This window comes from Coenobita brevimanus, chromosome 38 (genome assembly GCF_032717465.1).
Source record: "Coenobita brevimanus isolate Jiangsu-jjx chromosome 38, ASM3271746v2, whole genome shotgun sequence".
In the NCBI taxonomy this organism is placed as follows: domain Eukaryota; kingdom Metazoa; phylum Arthropoda; class Malacostraca; order Decapoda; family Coenobitidae; genus Coenobita; species Coenobita brevimanus.
In genome coordinates, this window is record NC_136991.1 from 37,765,657 (window position 1) to 37,783,738 (window position 18,082).

The 18,082-nt window shown below is 41.0% G+C and overlaps 1 protein-coding gene across 1 annotated transcript; it reads left to right on the plus strand.

Moving 5' to 3' along the window:
- Positions 1 to 4,224: 4,224 nt before the first annotated feature.
- LOC145396563 (uncharacterized) lies at positions 4,225 to 5,160 on the plus strand. The gene has a single exon (XM_080269938.1). It carries the CDS (start codon positions 4,225 to 4,227, stop codon positions 5,158 to 5,160), a length of 936 nt encoding a protein of 311 aa, XP_080126064.1.
- The last annotated feature ends 12,922 nt before the right edge of the window (positions 5,161 to 18,082 follow it).

The following is an 18,082-nucleotide window of genomic DNA, read 5'->3' on the forward strand; positions in this document are numbered from 1 at the left end:
ACCATCTGTGGATCCATCGTGAGGCAACCCATGCTGACGGTCAAAAAGGAGCTGAGTAGAAAAGAACCTAAGAATCTTCATGTAGGCTGATTAGGACAGACACGCTGAATATGCAAGAAATTAAAGCTGTCGGATGATGATTAGGGCGACACAGCTTGCTTCTGTATGTAGGGATTCACCATAGAACCTCAGTTCTTGAATGAAGTAGTCGACTCCATTCGGACTGTATGCTTATTTAGTACTGAGGCCAGTGATGGCAGAATATACTTCCGAAGAAACTTTACTTACAGGCACGAGAAAATTTTTGTATTCTATCCCCAATTTTGTATTCTATTCCCAATTTTATAATTTATTTTCAAATTGTTATTTTATCCCATTTTCTATTCTAATTCCATTATATTATTTGTTACTGTATCATCTTTTATTCTGGTTCAATTCATTATTCTATCCACATGTTTACTCTGTCCCTGCTTTTAACTCTGTCATCTTGTTCAGTTCTCCTCCCTGTTTTTACTCAATATCCATTTGTATGTTCAATCCAGATTTATAATTCTCTCCCAACATACAGCTTCCCGTGGCTTACGCTGGGTTAAGAGGAGTGGCAATAAGCAAATTACTGGTCCATTATGGGGGCCTCGCTAATTAACTGTTGCATTCATTACCACGATGTCAGTTGGCCGTATTTGTTATCGGCCGATTCACAATGTCCATGAAGACTACACTTTTTTTTTTCTTTTGTTTACTGACTTTTCTTGTTCTTGGGTCTCGTTAGCTTGCCTTGTTGTTATTATTATTATCCTGGTTTTGTCTCTCCTTCTTTTGTCATTTGTTTGGCCTTGCTATTTATGTTTTGATTTCATCTCTTATTTCAGTGTTATTGTGATTTGGGACTCGTTTTTGCTTACTGATTGTTTTTGTTTCATTTTGTTCTTGGTGGCTTGGTTGTGTCCGTCTTGTTTTATTGTGTTTTATGACTCATTTTTACTCTCTTGTTTCTGTTTGTTGTTGTTGGCCTGGTTCTATCTGTTCTAGTGACTTCTTGTCCTTGATTTTCTCTTCCATCCTACCATTCCCCCGGGTCTTCCGTAACCAAGAACGACAAGAGGCAAATGGATGCGTCGTTATGGAGGTCACACTAATTGACCGTTGCATTCATGACCCAGGCCGTTCATTAGCCATTTAGTTGTTGTTGACAGATCCACAATACCCAGTCCCTTGAATCGTTTGTTACGCCACCTTTTGTTTTGACCTCGTTTGTTACCTTTTGTTTTGGTTTTGATTTGTTTTGAATTCACCTGACAATATCTATGACGCCCCCTTGATTAAGCTTCTATATTCTTTTTTTTTTTTTTTTTTTACTCTCTTTTGCTTTTATTCCGAGCTTCTGCCTCTGTCTTTTTGCTTTCCGAACCTCAAAGTTCCCATTTTTTATTCTATCCGAACCTACAATTACCAATTTCCTTCCTTGTAACCCAATTTACTACCGAAACCTTCAACTCCTTTTTTTTTTTTTCCTCCGGTATCCCGGGGCTAATGTGAAGTAAACAAGAATGGCTTTTGTAAAATTAATCGCTCATTAAGCATGCCCACCCTAATTAATTGCCACACTTATTTGCCTGGAAATAAATTAGCTGTCAAGTTGTTTGTAAAATTCTCAGTATCCATGATGCCAGTCCTTTCATTCATACTCGTCTTTTGTTACACTTCCTTTTGTTTCAGTCACGCTCTTCTTATTGTTGGCCTGGGTCTGCCTCTGCTCTTTTGTTTTACTGTCTCTTTTGGTTCGTTGCTGCGGTTGTTGTGGCTTGGGCGAAATGTGCAAGTTCTATTTTTCGGGGTTCAGTCCGCCTAGTCTTTAAGCTTCCAATCTAAGTTTATCCCCAATCAAACTTTTCCCCAAATCTCTGGTTTTGCACATCGCCATTCCACCAGTCTATTACTCGTTTTCGCCTTTTGCCGCGCCAATAGATCTCATTTCCTCTCTTGGTATTTTGCATTACTACATGATGTGGATATTGTATGCCTGCAGGAGACCAGGGTTAACCACTCATTCAAACCCAGGTTTGGGAATTACGTCCCTTTCATACATAACTGCACGGATAACAATGCCAGAGGACTAATAACTTACATTAAAAAGTCAATACCCGTCACAAGGTTAACTCCATCCTTTGGAAGGGATTCTGAAAATATAACTCTGAAAATCTATTTAGACCAATATGAACTTAATGTGGTAAATATTTACGTACCAAAAAATAGCTTAGATCCTCATGATTTTCCTGATTTCTTATATGAAGAACAAACACTGTTGGTGGGGGACATTAATGCACACCACAGGGATCTCTCATCATCAGGGGGTCGATCAAGTACAAATGGACAACGCTGGTATCAATATTTAAACTCATGTAGTAATGTAAGATTGGTAGGACAGGCAGAACCTACTCACTTTCTAGGTGGCAGGCTTGACTATGTTTGTCTTTTTAACGAACCTGACAGAACTTGCTCAGTTCAGCAAGTTGATTTATGTTCCGATCATTTCGCGTTATTAACTACATTAGATGTTAAAAAAAGGACAGTTGGGGGCTCTAGAAAAAGGTTAACTCTTCCTGCCCATAAGAAAGAGATGTTTATAGGGGAAATGGGTAAATGGTGTGACCGCTACACTGGGTTTGAGTCTCTGGATTCCTTTGTTACAGATTTTACAAATGCCACGGAAAATGTATTGCGACAGCTAAATCACACCACTTTAAGGAAGCATAAAAAGGGTAAGACTACTCAAGTGAGAGGAAGAGATCCATGGCGTCAATGGTACAAACATGACAGACATGTTCAGCTCACGGAAAGCTTGTTACGTGCAGCCAGGCAGTGCTGGAGGGAGAACAGATCTCATGATAATTTAACCAACTTAAAGTGGTGTGCTGAGAAAGCTAGGGGAAGCAAGGAAGAATGCAAGAGAGAGGTACTGGCTAGAGTTCGTTGGCAATATTCACAGAGATACTTCATCTGCAGTAATATGGAAGCACATTAATATTGCCAGAGGGACTCGGACCCAGAGTGTTGCACATCCACGACCAAGAGAGTATGCACAGTCTTTAATGGAGGACTGGGCCTCAGCCTCTAAGTTTAGTAACCTGCCACTGCGAATACAGCATAAATTAAGTCCAAAGCTTGAACACTATCACAATCAAGTAACACAGGCAATAACTCATCAAGACGACACATGCATAGATATCACACCTTACGAATTAACAAGAGCATTGAAACACAGTAAGTCTAGCGCCCCTGGAGAAGATGGTGTGACGTATCCTATCCTACAAGCGTTAGAAAAAGTTAAGGGTAATCCTCTCTTACACATGTTTAATCTAAGCTATCGTGAAAGTCATTTGCCTGCCCAGTGGAAAGGTGCCATGATAATTCCTATCCCTAAAGCTGGAGATGGTGACTCTAAGAGACCAATATCCTTAACGTCTTGTTATAGTAAGACACTTGAAAGAGTAATACTGAATCGCCTAATTCATAAAATAGGTCATGTCTTACATCCTAACCTAAATGGGTTTATCAAGGGCAGAAGTACTACAACCTGCATAGTATCATACCTCACCAACTCTAAGGCAAAATTCTCAGTTTTCCTCGACTTGAAAGGGGCCTTTGATAGAGCCAATAGAAGTGTTATCTTGCATGAGCTAGTAAAAATGGGCATTAAAGGAAAGCTGTTGGGATGGATTAGGAATTATTTAACTCAGCGCACAGCTTATGTAACTTATCAGGGGAAAAAGTCTGATATTTGTGAGCTTGAAATGGGTACGCCACAGGGTGGAGTAATCAGCCCTACATTGTTCAATATCTTAATGAATGTCATTGTGAGTACTAAGCTTCCCAATGGAGTCACGTGCCTCAGCTACGCAGATGACATCTTAATCCAGGCTAACAGTCACAAGGGTATGCAAAATTCTCTCAATCTCATCGCTGAGGTATGTGATGAACTGGGCCTTGTGATCTCAACAGAGAAAACAAAATCCATCACAAAAGGAAGTGAGAGACACAAGCCTCTGCTGTTGCATGGCGATCCACTGGACAGGGTAGATTACTATAAATACCTCGGTGTTTATGTTGGTAGCACTAAAGGGAAAAATGCGGAATTTAACCATGTAATGACTACATGCTTAACCAGACTTAGGCCACTCCGAGTGGAAAGGTATGGGAGCATCAATACCCATTTTGAGGACAATGTACATTGCTTACGTTAGATCTGTCATTGATTACCATGCACCTGCACTTGCTTGTCTGCCACATGCCAAAATAAAAAAACTTGAAGTTATTCAGAACAAAGCAGCCAGGATCATTTTTGGATGTCCTCCCAATGTCAAAGTAGCCAATCTCACACATGAATTAGGCCTTCCATCCATATCTGACAGAATTAAAGAGATGAATACCGTTGTGGGTGTTAGGGTGCTGAGGGATATTAGACACACAGGGCCAAAAGTTAGTTTACAGAACATGCTTCACCATGGCAACCACTCGGGAAGGCATTGGCCTCAGATCACCACCAACTGCCTACACATTTATCAGTTACTGGAGGAGGTACGCAATGAACATCACTGTCCGCATCCACTCCCACCCTGGCAAGTGAGACCTCTCGACATGATTATAACAAAGCTACCCGCCAGGAAATCTGACTCATCCCCCTTTGAACTCAAGGTTGACTTCATGAGACTCATTGACGAGCTGACTACTCTTGATACTGACCAGATATACTGTGATGGCTCACTTGACACTGTAACTGGACAAGCCGGGGCAGCGGTCACTGTAATGAGGGGGGGTAGGTTTTGCCATGAGAGTGAGACTTTAGTTAAACTACATGACTGGGCCTCTTCCACTCAGGCAGAACTAGTTGCACTTGAGGTGGGATTGCAGCAAGTCAGTACAAGGAGGAATGACGCTGTGATTTTCTCTGATAGTATGGCTGCATTGCAAGCACTGTCCAGTGTGCACCCCTCCTGGTCCGAACTTGCCAACAGGACACAGAATATGGTGGCCACACTTAGGGAGGACAACATCAGGGTGAGGTTTGTCTGGATTCCCTCACATGTAGGTATTCCAGGCAATGACCGAGCTGATGTACTTGCCAAGGAAGCATCCAGGCTAGCTTCCCAGACGTGCTAGAGACCTGTGGTAGTGTTGTGCTAGTGTGCTTTAGTGATCTGTGATAGTGGTTGTGTTAGTGTGTTGTAGTGATCAGCGATAGTGCTGTGCTAGTGATCCGTGAGTGTGTGTGTTGTGGTGACCCGTAGTGACCCGTGATAGTGTGTGCTACCTTGTGTGAACTAGTGCGTAATGGCTTCCTCGGCAGAGAGCTGTGTCCCCACTGCAGGTACTGAAAAGGACTACCTTGAATTAAAGGAGGAACTTCTCGAACTGAAGCGGGAGGTACAAATTCTCAGGCAGGAGAAGGCACAAATGAGGGAATTGTTGGAGGAGATGTTGGAGGAGAAAGAGAAAAAGGCTGAAAGTTGGACACTTGTTAACAAGGGTGCAACGAAGTTCACTCTTAAAAAGCAAACGGAAATTAAGACAACTAATACATTCGACACACTACGGGACGAATGTGAAGGGAAGGCAGAGAGGGAAGTAGAGGAGAAGGACGGTGAGAGAACTTCCAGTACAGGTAAGTATAAACAGAACAAGAAAGGTAAGAAAAATGTTGTTGTTGTTGGAGACTCCCAGGTGAGATATCTGAACAGGGCCATGTATACTCCACTCGCTAAACATGTGTGTCTTCCAGGGGCCAGGGTGGCTAATGTGGTAGATAAAATTTCAAATATCGTAAAGGAAAGTGGTGACAAACCCACTGTGTGCCTCAGTGTAGGAGGCAATGATATTAGTAGCCGTAAGAGTGAGGTACTGTGGAAAAGGTACAAGTTGATGTTAGAAAAGGTTAGGGAGAGGGGAGGAACCCCTGTAGTGCTTGGTGTTTTACCAAGGTGGCGGGTTGGAAGGGAATGGTTGAGCAGGGCAATAGGGTTTAATTGCCGCCTTGAAAGGTATTGCAAAGATAATACAATACCTTTCATAGACAGCTGGGACCGGTTTTATGGACGAAGTGCCTTGTATAGTTGGGATGGGACTCATCTTAGCAGGCAAGGAGTTACTGTTTTAGCTGGAATGATAGATAGGGAGTTGGAGGGATTTTTTCGAGATTGAGAAGTAGGTGTACAGGAAGATGCAGCAACTACAGTCAGAAATCATTATTACCATGTTTGGATAGATGCATCGATACTTGCAAAATTAAGAACAAAAGTTCAACCAATAGTGTAGATACATCCACTCAGGCACCTCAAATTGAGCAGGCGATGATAGATGATAGAACAAGCGATGATAGAAGGGCGATAAGCGATAGTACAAAAAATTGTTATATTAGTAAAGTAAAGAGTTTCCCAGTTAGTAATAAAATAAATAACAGTAAATGCCAAGGTAAAGGCATAACTACTCGTAATAATCTGAAAGTGTACTACACAAACAGCCGGAGTTTACGTAATAAAATGGATGAACTGAGGGCTTTAATTTGTACAGAGAAAATAGACATTGCCGTTATTAGTGAAACTTGGATGAATACAGACACTCGAGAATTTTTAGCAGAATATCAGATAAAAGGCTATAATATTTTTGTGTCAAACCGTCAGGGAAGAAAGGGGGAGGGGTAGCTATTTATGTAAAGGATTCACTAAACTGTTACAATAAAGCAGACATTAAAGTAAATAGGGACACAGAAAGTGTCTGGGTTGAAATTAGTAACAATAGGGAGAAATTAGTCTTAGGAGCAATTTACAGATCTCCAAAATTAAGTAGAGCTGATAGTAAATACCTCTGGGAGGAAATTAGGAAAGCATCACAGTCCAGCTTAGTAATAATTGTTGGGGACCTTAATCTGCCAAGGATAGATTGGAGAAATCAGACAGGAGATGCAGAGTCAGAGGAATTTCTAGAGGTAGTACAGGATAATTTCCTTTATCAGTATATCAGGGAGCCCACCAGAGGTAATAATATACTAGATTTGGTTTTAGCTAATAAAGAAAATATCATTAGCGATATAGAGGTTGGTGGACGACTTGGTAATAGCGATCATGAAGAAATTAAGTTCAAATTTATTTGGGATGTCTGTTCCACTGAAAATACCTCCACAGTTCCTAATTTTCGTCTAGGAGATTTCGATGGCTTAAGAGCTTATTTTCGAACGGTATTCCACAGGGAGATTAGCTATTTGAGGGAATGTCAGGTTAGTGGGGATCCCCAGGTCATAGTTCAGGCGCAGGAAGCACGTGGGGACGTCCGTCAGGTGTCTGTGAGGGGGGAGGTGGTAGATAGGAATGTAGTCCAGGTGACGGAAATTAACTCAGCTCCAGTACCAAACAGACGTTCGACCAGTGAGAAGTATAACGAGTTAATAAATATAATATACGGAGGCCAAGATAGATATATTCCTTCAAAACCGTTTAGAACTAACAATTCAGAACCAAGATGGTTAAACAACAGATTAAAATCTCTCATAGGCCAAAGGAAAGGAATATATAGAAAAATAAAACGTGGAGAGGAACACTTACGTAACCGGTACACAATTTTAAATAGAGAAGTAAAGAGGGAGATAAGAAAGCAAAGAGAAGTTATGAAATTAAGGTTGCAAGTGAATCAAAAGTAAACCCCAAGGGTTTTTATCAAATGTACCGAACGAAAAATAAAGATAGAATAGGACCACTCAGAACAGAATCAGGTGACATTACCAGTGAAGATAAAGAAATGTGCTCCATCCTAAATAATTATTTCATATCAGTATTCACCAAGGAAAATCTAAGCCTGGTCCCTCAAGCAGCAAATATTTACCATGAGAATACGGAAAATATTCTTAGTAAAATAACCATTAGTAAGGAGGACATATTGAAAGAAATTAACAAGTTAAAACCTCAAAAATCGCCAGGTCCGGACGATATATATGCAAAAATTATAAAAGAAACCAAAGAAGAATTATGTCAGCCACTTTTAACGTTATTTAATGACTCTTTAAGTTCAGGAGAAGTTCCAGAGGCGTGGAAAACCGCAAACGTAGTGCCCATCTTTAAAAAGGGTGATAAATCAGCTGCGTCGAATTATCGTCCGATAAGTCTAACGTCAATAGTAGGAAAAATGTTAGAGTCAATTTTGGCAAATAAGATTAGAGAACACTTAGAAAGATTTAATCTTATAAACGAAAGTCAGCACGGATTCAGGCAAGGACGATCCTGCCTCACAAATTTGTTGTCATTCTACTCGGAGGTCTATGAGGCAGTAGATAGCGATAAAGCTTACGATGTTATTTATCTGGACTTTAGTAAAGCTTTTGATAGAGTCCCACACGAAAGGTTAGTTAGAAAGGTTCGAGCACACGGTATAGACGGCGATATCTTAAAATGGATAGAATCCTGGCTGAAAGGACGAAAGCAGAGAGTATTAATAAATGGAACTAAGTCGGACTGGGGATTGGTAACTAGCGGTGTACCACAGGGTTCAGTACTCGGTCCCTTATTATTTATCATATATATAAATGATCTAGACTTAGGAGTCAATAGCAGAATCAGCAAATTTGCCGACGATACAAAAATAGGGCGTATCATTAACTCGACTGACGATTGCCATTACTTACAAAAAGACCTCGATACATTGTCCAAATGGTCTAAAACTTGGCAAATGGAATTTAACGTTGAAAAATGTAAAGTACTTAACGTAGGCAAGACCATTGGAGATACTAAATACAGCTTAGATAACAAAGAAATTAGCAAATCGGAATGCGAGAGAGATCTAGGAGTTATGATTAGTAACGACCTTAAACCTAGGCAACAGTGCATTAATGCGAGAAATAAAGCAAATAGGGTCCTAGGATTTATTTCGAGAAGCGTGAGCAATAGATCATCTAAAGTAATACTGAAACTTTATCTAGCATTAGTAAGGCCACATTTAGACTACGCAGTACAATTCTGGTGTCCTTACTATAGAATGGATATTAATTCGTTAGAAAATGTACAGAGAAGAATGACTAAAATGATACATGACGTCCGGAACCTGTCATATGAAGACAGACTGAAAAGACTAAGTCTGCATTCGCTAGAGAGGCGTAGAGTAAGGGGAGACTTAATTGAGGTTTTTAAGTGGATGAATGGTATAAATAAGGGAGATATTAGCAAGGTACTTAAAGTGAGCATACACGATAGAACTAGAAATAATGGTTTCAAACTAGAAAAATTCCGTTTCAGAAAGGAAATCGGTAGAAATTGGTTTGGTAATAGAGTAGTAGACGAATGGAATAAGCTACCTAGTAAAGTAGTTGCTGCCTCTTCCATTGAGAGTTTCAAGCATAGGCTAGATAAGCATATGACAAATAAGGGGTGGATATAGAATAAAGAAAATATTATAACCAATACTAACTAAAAAATAAATTTTCTTTTCAGGTTACACTATGATAGTCTCTATTCTCCTTTCACACTTTCCTGTAAAATGTCCACGCCAGTTTTTCTATACGGCGTGGTGTTCTTTCTGACTTTTTCCTGCCGGCTTCGGCTGGAGGGTTTGGAGGGCGGGGGAGAGCCTTCTTCTTTGCTATCCTTATCTCATTCTAGTAGTTCAGTTACTCTTCTAGGAGCTGCCTAGCATGGGCCAACCGGCCTACTGCAGTTATCCTCTCTTCTTATGTTCTTATGATTTAGGACTCTCCATTAGACAAATAAAATCCCAGATAAAAGCTATACAAACAGAGGAGGTCATTAACATGAGAACCATACAACAAAATACCAGCAGGTCTATACACTATTATAATAAGGTTGCTTTAACCACGACATACACGTATGGTAAAAAGATTACGAGTAGACGGGTTGACTCTGTGCATGCCAGGATCAGACTAGGCTATGACTATCCCTGGCAGCTTGGTTGGCAGGTGGAGGATGAGGCCAGACAGTGTCGAGTGTGTCATCAGCCAAACAAACACACACTTCACCATTATGTTCTCGAGTGTGAACACTTGCTAGAATACAGAAACCCACAACTATTGTCACTTGAACTACAGGCAAAATATATGTTGGAAAACGATATTGTATCTAAAATACTTGTAAAACATAAAGGATTTGCTCCACCAATGTAACTGTAGATACTAAGAGGAATATAATTTTCTCTCTCTCTCTCTCTCTCTCTCTCTCTCTCTCTCTCTCTCTCTCTCGCTATTTATCCACCTATCTATGTCTAACTATCTGTCCAGCTAACTCTCCCTCCGTTTCAAGTTTCCACACCTGTGTTTGTCGTTATCTTTTAGCCTGTCAGTGGGTTCCTCCTCTAAATCTCATAATTGCTTACTGCACCTCACTCATTTCCATCCTTTCTCTCCCCTACTCTCTCTCTCTCTCTTTCTCCACGCCTTTGTTCTAAATCCCATAATTACTGCCCTGCCGCTCCCTCCTTTCCCTCTGGTGCCATAGGACGTCTCACCTAATTGTTAAAATCTCCTCATGCTGCTGCTAATCCTTCCTTTCTCCCTCTTTCTCTCCTACCCAGTCTCTCTCTCTCTCTCTCTCTCTCTCTCTCTCTCTCTCTCTCTCTCTCTCTCTCTCTCCACGCCTTTGTTCTAAATCCCATAATTACTGCCCTGCCGCTCCCTCCTTTCCCTCTGGTGCCATAGGACTTCTCACCTACTTGGCGTGGGGCAGCCTTAGCACCATCATACATACTCTTCACAGCCTCATGCTGCTGCTAATCCTTCCTATTCTCTCTCTCTCTCTCTCTCTCTCTCTCTCTCTCTCTCTTTCCACACCTTTGTTCTAAATCCCACAATTACTGTCCTGCCGCTCCCCCCTTTCCCTCTGGTGCCACTGGGCTTCTCACCTACTTGTTAAAATCTCACACCGTCGCCCCATTACCTCCTCGTGCTGCTATAATAATCCTTCCTCTTCCCCCTATTAATCCCTCGCTGCTCCCATCTCTCTCCTTCATAAATTCAACTCGTAAATAAAGCTTTCCTATATGTCTGTCACTAGGTATGCTCCATCATGTATACTGAACTAGATATACTATTTCCCATGTAATATAATTATATAGTCAGTGCTACTATTTTTTGTATTGGATGTCTATCGCTGCTTGTAATTTAAATGTAAATACCAATGCAGCATCAATATATGCTGTATATATTGTAAGTATATATATTACGTAGGCCTATATATACGCATTACCTTTTGTCAATATGTCTGTCACACTCCATCATGTATACTAATCTAGACATACTGTCTCTCATGTAACATATATAGTCATTGCAATACTTTGTAATTTAATGTCTGTCGCTAATCATAATTTAAATTTATATACCTATGAAGCATCACTATATGCTGTATGTATTGTGTAAATATATATATTAAGTAGGGCATATATACACATTACCATTTGTCACAAACGCTTATGCCAATATGTCCTTTTTATTTTATAATCTTTGTAATTATGTGTACTATAGTAACATGTAAATTCTAGCCCAAGTTACTCTTACAACTAGCTGGGAGGAATCTCAATGAGATAACTCCTCCTCACAGGATGAGGAAGGGGTGTCCAATAAACTAGCCCTACGGGGTCAAATTCTCTTCCAGCATATCTGTTATGTCTATTGTTGTTTGTTTCACCATACATAGGCCTAGTTAGTTCTCACGTACCCTCTTCTCGGTAACACAGATGAGATCGTCTTGCGTTAACTGATGTAGAAAACTAGTTATTCGACTCATGAAAGGGTTAATGGTAAGAACATTAACATTCTCCGACTGCAATTCCCACCTGCAATTGAACAAAATCGTCCGGTGTTAAGCTGAACAGAATGCTTGTGAATGGATGAAGGGTAGGAGTTTCTTTTAATATCCTGGTGGTTCTCCTCCAGGGGAAAAATTTATGAGGGGGAAAATACTGATATGTAAGAGTGGTAGCAAGTAAGCTTTAAATATTGCTGACACTTCATATTATTATTATTTCCAGATTCTTAAGTCTCTCAACGTCGCCTCTTCCCTCGTATTCTTGTCATGCAGATTCCAGAAATTATTATTCACCCCAGACTGAGTGACAGATGCCAAAGAATAGCCAAAGAATTAATACTGTCACTCTAACCCTCACATATGGAACATTTCTAACATTATACTCCAGGAAAATTTAACTGACATTTCTTAGCTAACAATGACATCGAAGTGACACAACATCTTCTCTAAGTAACCTGTTCCTGCTACTCCATACTTTTTCGCGAACGGGGTTTTTGAATTCTTCTAGTTTTTATAGTCGCGGCGCACGTCTTTGAGGTTGCCATTATCGCACCCTGGCAACCTACCATTCAAAAGTGCGTCCGATTTCATATGTTATACATGAATCATATTATTATGCACGCGTATAATATGCACGAATATATTATACTCGAATATCATTATACACGAACATCATTATACACGAACATATTACACATGAATCACATGCGTCTCATAGTATACACGAAATCAGACGCACTTTTGAATGGTAGGTTGCCAGGACACGATAACAACAACCTCAGAGTCACGCGCCGCGACTATAATTGTAATCACAAACGCTCCCAATAAGCTGAAAGACGACGACGAGGAGGAGGAGGAGGAAAGGGAGTCCATTGTAGTGGCCAACTAATGGGAACCAGGAAATCAGGAAATCCTACTTAATCATGAGTATTGTGTTCGTTACTGATAATATCGCCTGGATATATAGGCTGTTGACCTCACTGTATTTGTGTCAGAATTTCAGAGTATATATATATATATATATATATATATATATATATACATCTATCTGTCTATCTATCTATCTATCTATCTATGTATATATGTATATATATACATCTATCTATCTATCTATCTGTATATATATATATATATATATATATATATATATATATATATAACATTTTTTATATACATGGAGGCTTTGAGCACGATGTACACATGACAGATCAAGTATTGCTGTACGGCAATGTTGACTGCACTGGTGGTGCGGCACAGGGCCGGGTGGCCTAAGTTAAAACGAGCACACATTCATGTTAATATGAGTGACTCAGAGACAAAGCCGTTTATAATCATGCCCCTGGTGGGTCCAGCAAATACAAGTTCGACCTAGAATATCATATTATTTCATTACCTATCTTTGTCCACCGTACCTAAGGTAAACGGAAAAGGTGTAAATGTGATGGGAAGAGTTGGAACCAAGCACTTACTCTCTTCAAATAATGCCTTTTAAAAATTATCTATTAGTTCCAAAATGGCCGTATTCTACATGGTAGTTCCATATCCCCTCTTTCAGGGGACAGTTCCTCTCTCTCTCTCTCTCTCTCTCTCTCTCTCTCTCGTCAGTGCTGTGATAAGCATCATAATTTCTCTACAACAGCTGCTAATGATTACTCGGGTACTAATCAATAATAGACTTACAAATGGTCTGAATATTGGAACGGAATTATATAAACTATATATAACTCCTCCATCTGGAAAATCCTCTCCTAAACTGAAGAGAATTATCTGGGAGCAACACGAATAAAGCCAAAAATACGTTATCCATTAAAGGACTTTTGATGGTCAGTAAACGGAGACATATGACGAGGACGTAGGGTACATTTGTTCCCGTATGTCTTCCCAGATTGTGTCAGGCATCATATAACCTTTTCCTACGATCCATCTTTGCTCCGCTTCCTCTGGGTCCCACATCACGCGCTCCCTCCCTCTATTATTTTCCATTAGCATCTATTATTTTCCAATAATGCTCAATCCCCTGATACGACTGACAGTGCTCTGATCCCCTTCCCTCCTCCTCCTCCTCCTCTCTCTCTCTCTCTCTCTCTCTCTCTCTCTCCCTCCCTCCTCATCCCCTTCATTCCCCTCCCTCTGCCCCTCCCCCTCCCCCTCCTTTCCCTCCCCTCGGCTTTATTTTGATCCAGAGCTCCCTAATTACTCTCTTCATCCCCCTGTTCCACTATCCGATGATATTTTTAAAATCTTTCGGAATACTGAAATGAATATAACCTGTTCCGGAATAAACGAATGTATTATTCTTGTGTCACATCATTATTCCCCGTACTCTGTGTTCTGATTAATAATATAAGGTGGTTCGTAAATAGCTCCCCAAAAGAGACTCACCTGATATCTTACGTATTGCGGGAACGGTTTAGTCTACTGATGTGGGAGTGGATGTAGCAGTGGGAGTATGAAATTAATTAAGGATATAAGTTAAACAATGATATCGCTGACTTAGCCGTCCCCCACAACACATCATAAAGCACCTAACGAACTGGAAGAGGAGCGTATATGAACCACCTTGGATATACCTGCCGCTCCACCTATTTACCTGTTAGCCCCTTTACTCCGAGAGACCTACCTTAATGTGAATAATCCTGTCATCATACCAGATCTAGTCCAAGAGGACGTCATCGTAATGCAGGAGTTAAACGTTGCCCATGGTTTCCCTGGACGTCGTACAGTCCTAAACAAACTCGGGTCTCTAGGAATGTTTTTATGACAGTGACTTATATATCTCAGCTCTGACTATGCACTCTTTGACCACACTGTGTGTTTTTACACTCTTGCATGCAGTCTGGGGCAAGAGTTTATTCTCGATTTTACTGATACTGTTTTGGAGATGTAGGCCGCCATACCCTAACGCATTTCTAGTTCCTATATTTCTCGATACATTATTGAGGGAGCACGCACGCGCGCGCTTGTAATTAAGGCTAAATTTTGCAAATGTTCTTTAGGGTCTGACACGTTTTTTGAATCACGATTTGATTATGTTCGTTCTCACCTGCATTAAATGAATGATCACTTTCCGTCCTACTAATACTTCTCTAAGTTCCACATATATCTTCTTATACTACCAGTTCTGCAGACATTTGCAGCCTTCTGGGTTGCCTCGGCTGCCTCAGACTATGTGTTGTATTTTTTCCACACCCGTCACCAGTCAGTAGTAGAAGGAACTTAACAGCATCAGATCAATATTTTTCTATTTCCCTAATGCCAACAGTCCTCCTCTAAAAGGGCATTTAAATGACATTTATATAATCAGGCTGTTTCATACCCCAGCCTGAGATCAAACTCGAGTCCTTTCAGACAGCACATCACGTCTCTACCCACTTGGCCACTATCTCCCTCTAATTACGGTCTGCTTGTAACACTATACATCGAAAGTAGTGTAAGAATCCCTAGGTTGGGAGTACACGCGATATTTGACCCTTCCCAAGAGCAAATTTTATTTTCATGCTACACTGAGTTCTCTCGAGGGATTTTCGCATATAAAACACCACCACAAGGTTCCAAAGTACACCAGTGACATCGTTCAGTCAACTGACCAGAAAATTTTGACAATATTTAGAAAGAGTTATTTGAGTAATTATTCAGTCAGTCATACATCTCATGCATTATCCATGCCAGTTTCACATGAAGTAGAGACTGTGGAGGAACGATTGGCCAAATATGAAATGAAGCAGATGGGGGACGTGGAAGGTGTGTGCAGGATAATCACTAAAGAAATATGTGCAGCATGTGATGTGGTGTGTGGGATGAAGAGAAGACGGAGGGGGTGCAAGGAACAGCGTGGTGGAAATGAAGAGGTGAGACAGGCTGTGGCACAAAAGAAGAAAGCATACAATGAATGGATGAGAAATAGGGGCGTGGAAGAAGTAGAGCGGTGGAAGAGAGAATTATATGTAGAAAGGAAGAGAGAGATGAAAAGATTAGTAAGAGAGTAAGAAGAGAGTGGATGAGGAATTTGGAAGGAATCTGAGTGTAAAGTGGAGGGACTGTAAGAAAATGTTCTGGAAAGAGGTGAAGAGAGTAAGACAGGGTGGAAGTGAAGTTAGCAGGGAAGTGAAAGATAAAAATGGTAGATTACTAGTGGAGAAGGGAGAAAAAGTGAGCAGATGGAGAAAACACTTTAAGGAATTGCTGAACATAGAGGACGGAAGCAATGCGAGTATAAGTGGCTAGGGAATGGCCGGGAGAAGGAGGGAGGTGAGAAGACAGGAGGAAATCAGTAAGATAGAAGTTGTGAAAGCAATGAAGAAAGTTAAGTTGGGGAAAGCCCCAGGAATTGATGGAGTGTGTGGCGAAATGCTGAAGCACTGGGGAGAGACAGTAGTGGAGTGGATGTGGAAGATGTGCAGATTGGCCTGGGAGGAGGGTAGAGTCCCGGAGGATTGGAAGTCAGGTATAATTATTCCCTTGTACAAAGGAAAAGGGGAAAAAGAAGTGTGTGGTAATCACAGGGGCATTTGTCTTCTTAGTATAATAGGAAAAGTGTATGGTAGGATACTTATTGACAGAGTTAGAGAAAGAACAGAGGAATTAGTTGGAGAAGAACAGGGAGGCTTTAGGAAGGGAAGAGGTTGTGTAGATCAGATATTCATTCTTAGATCCTTAGTGGAAAAGTTTCTAAAGAAGGGAAAGAAGTTGTATGCAGCTTTCATGGATTTGGAGAAAGCATATGACAGGGTGGATACACAAGGATTGTGGAAAGTAATACGAATATATGGAGTAGATGGGAAGTTGTTGAATGCTGTGAAGAGTATGTATGATGGTGCTAAGGCTGCAGTGCGTGGATGGTGAACTGAGTGAATTTTTCTCTTTGAAGGTTGGGTTGAAACATGGATGTGTCATGTCTCCATGGTTGTTCAATCTGTACATGGATGGGGAAATGAAAGAGGTACAAGGTAGGGTAGTGGATGTTGGAGTGGCCCTGGTGAGAGAGGGTAGTGTTTGGAAACTCCCTGTACTGTTGTTTGCAGATGATACTGTGTTGTTGAGTGAAGACGAAGGGGAGCTGCAAGGCTTGGTGGATGAGTTTGGGAGAGTGTGTAAGAAACGGAATCTAAAGGTGAATGTAGGGAAGAGTAAAGTGATGGTCTTTGAGAGAGGTTAAGTCAGTGAATATACAGCGAGGTTGGATGGTGAGGAATTGGAAAATGTGAGTACGTTTAAGTACTTGGGTAGTGTGATGAGTAAGGATGGAGGTTTGGAGGGTGAAGTGCTTGAAAGGGTACAGCAGGGAAAAAAGGTTGCTGGTTCCTTGAAAGCAGTGATACGAAACAGGGAAGTGAACATGGAAGTGAAAAAGTTACTACATGACAGTATTATGATACCAACTCTAACGTATGGAAGTGAAACTTGGACGTTGTTGGAAGGACACAAGTCAAGAGTGATAGCAGTGGAAATGAGTTATTTAAGAGGAGCCTGTGGAGTCACGTGGAGAGAGAGGCTGACAAATGAGGATATAAAGGAGCGTTGTGGTGTGGATGTGGATGTGATAGGAAGCGTTAGGATGAATACACGGAGGTGGTTTGGCCATTTGGAGAGGATGGAGGGTGAAAGACTGACGAAGAGAGTGTATGTGAGTGAGGTGGAAGGGGGGAGAGGGAGGGGGAGGCCGAGGATGAGATGGAGGGATGGGGTGGAGAGATATATGAGAGAGGAGGGTGTGAGTTGTGAGCAGGGCAGTGAATTGGCGGGGGACAGGGCCACGTGGAGGCGATTTGTTTGTGGCCATCCCGAACGGGATTGAGGCGTCTGGCAATAAATAGATAGATAGATAGAGACTGTGTCGCCATCAGATTATTCTTGTATCTTATTATTATCTATACTCGCTGCAATAGTGCGGAAAAGTTAGGAAACTTAGCAAAACTCCATGATCAGATGATCCTCAAGCATGTTTCACACGCACAAGAGATGACTGAAATTCTCCTGATCACCTCGTAAGATATTATTCAGGAATTTATAGTATCGTGCCATTCTTAATCCAGTGTATTTATGAATAGCAGCAATGTTCGTCTGCACCGATGTACTATCACATCAGACTGCAAAATACATGATCCATTACATTAACAATAAGAACTGGTTACACTCTGTTGACCTGAATGTGACGTGTTGGAATTCTCCAGTATAGGCCTACAGAGGAGAGAACAAGCTCATCGACACAATTCTCCAAGTCGCTGACACATCCGTCCCGGTAAGTGATTTATTGTGAAGAGGAGAGGGGAAGTCGAAATAAAAAGAGCCTT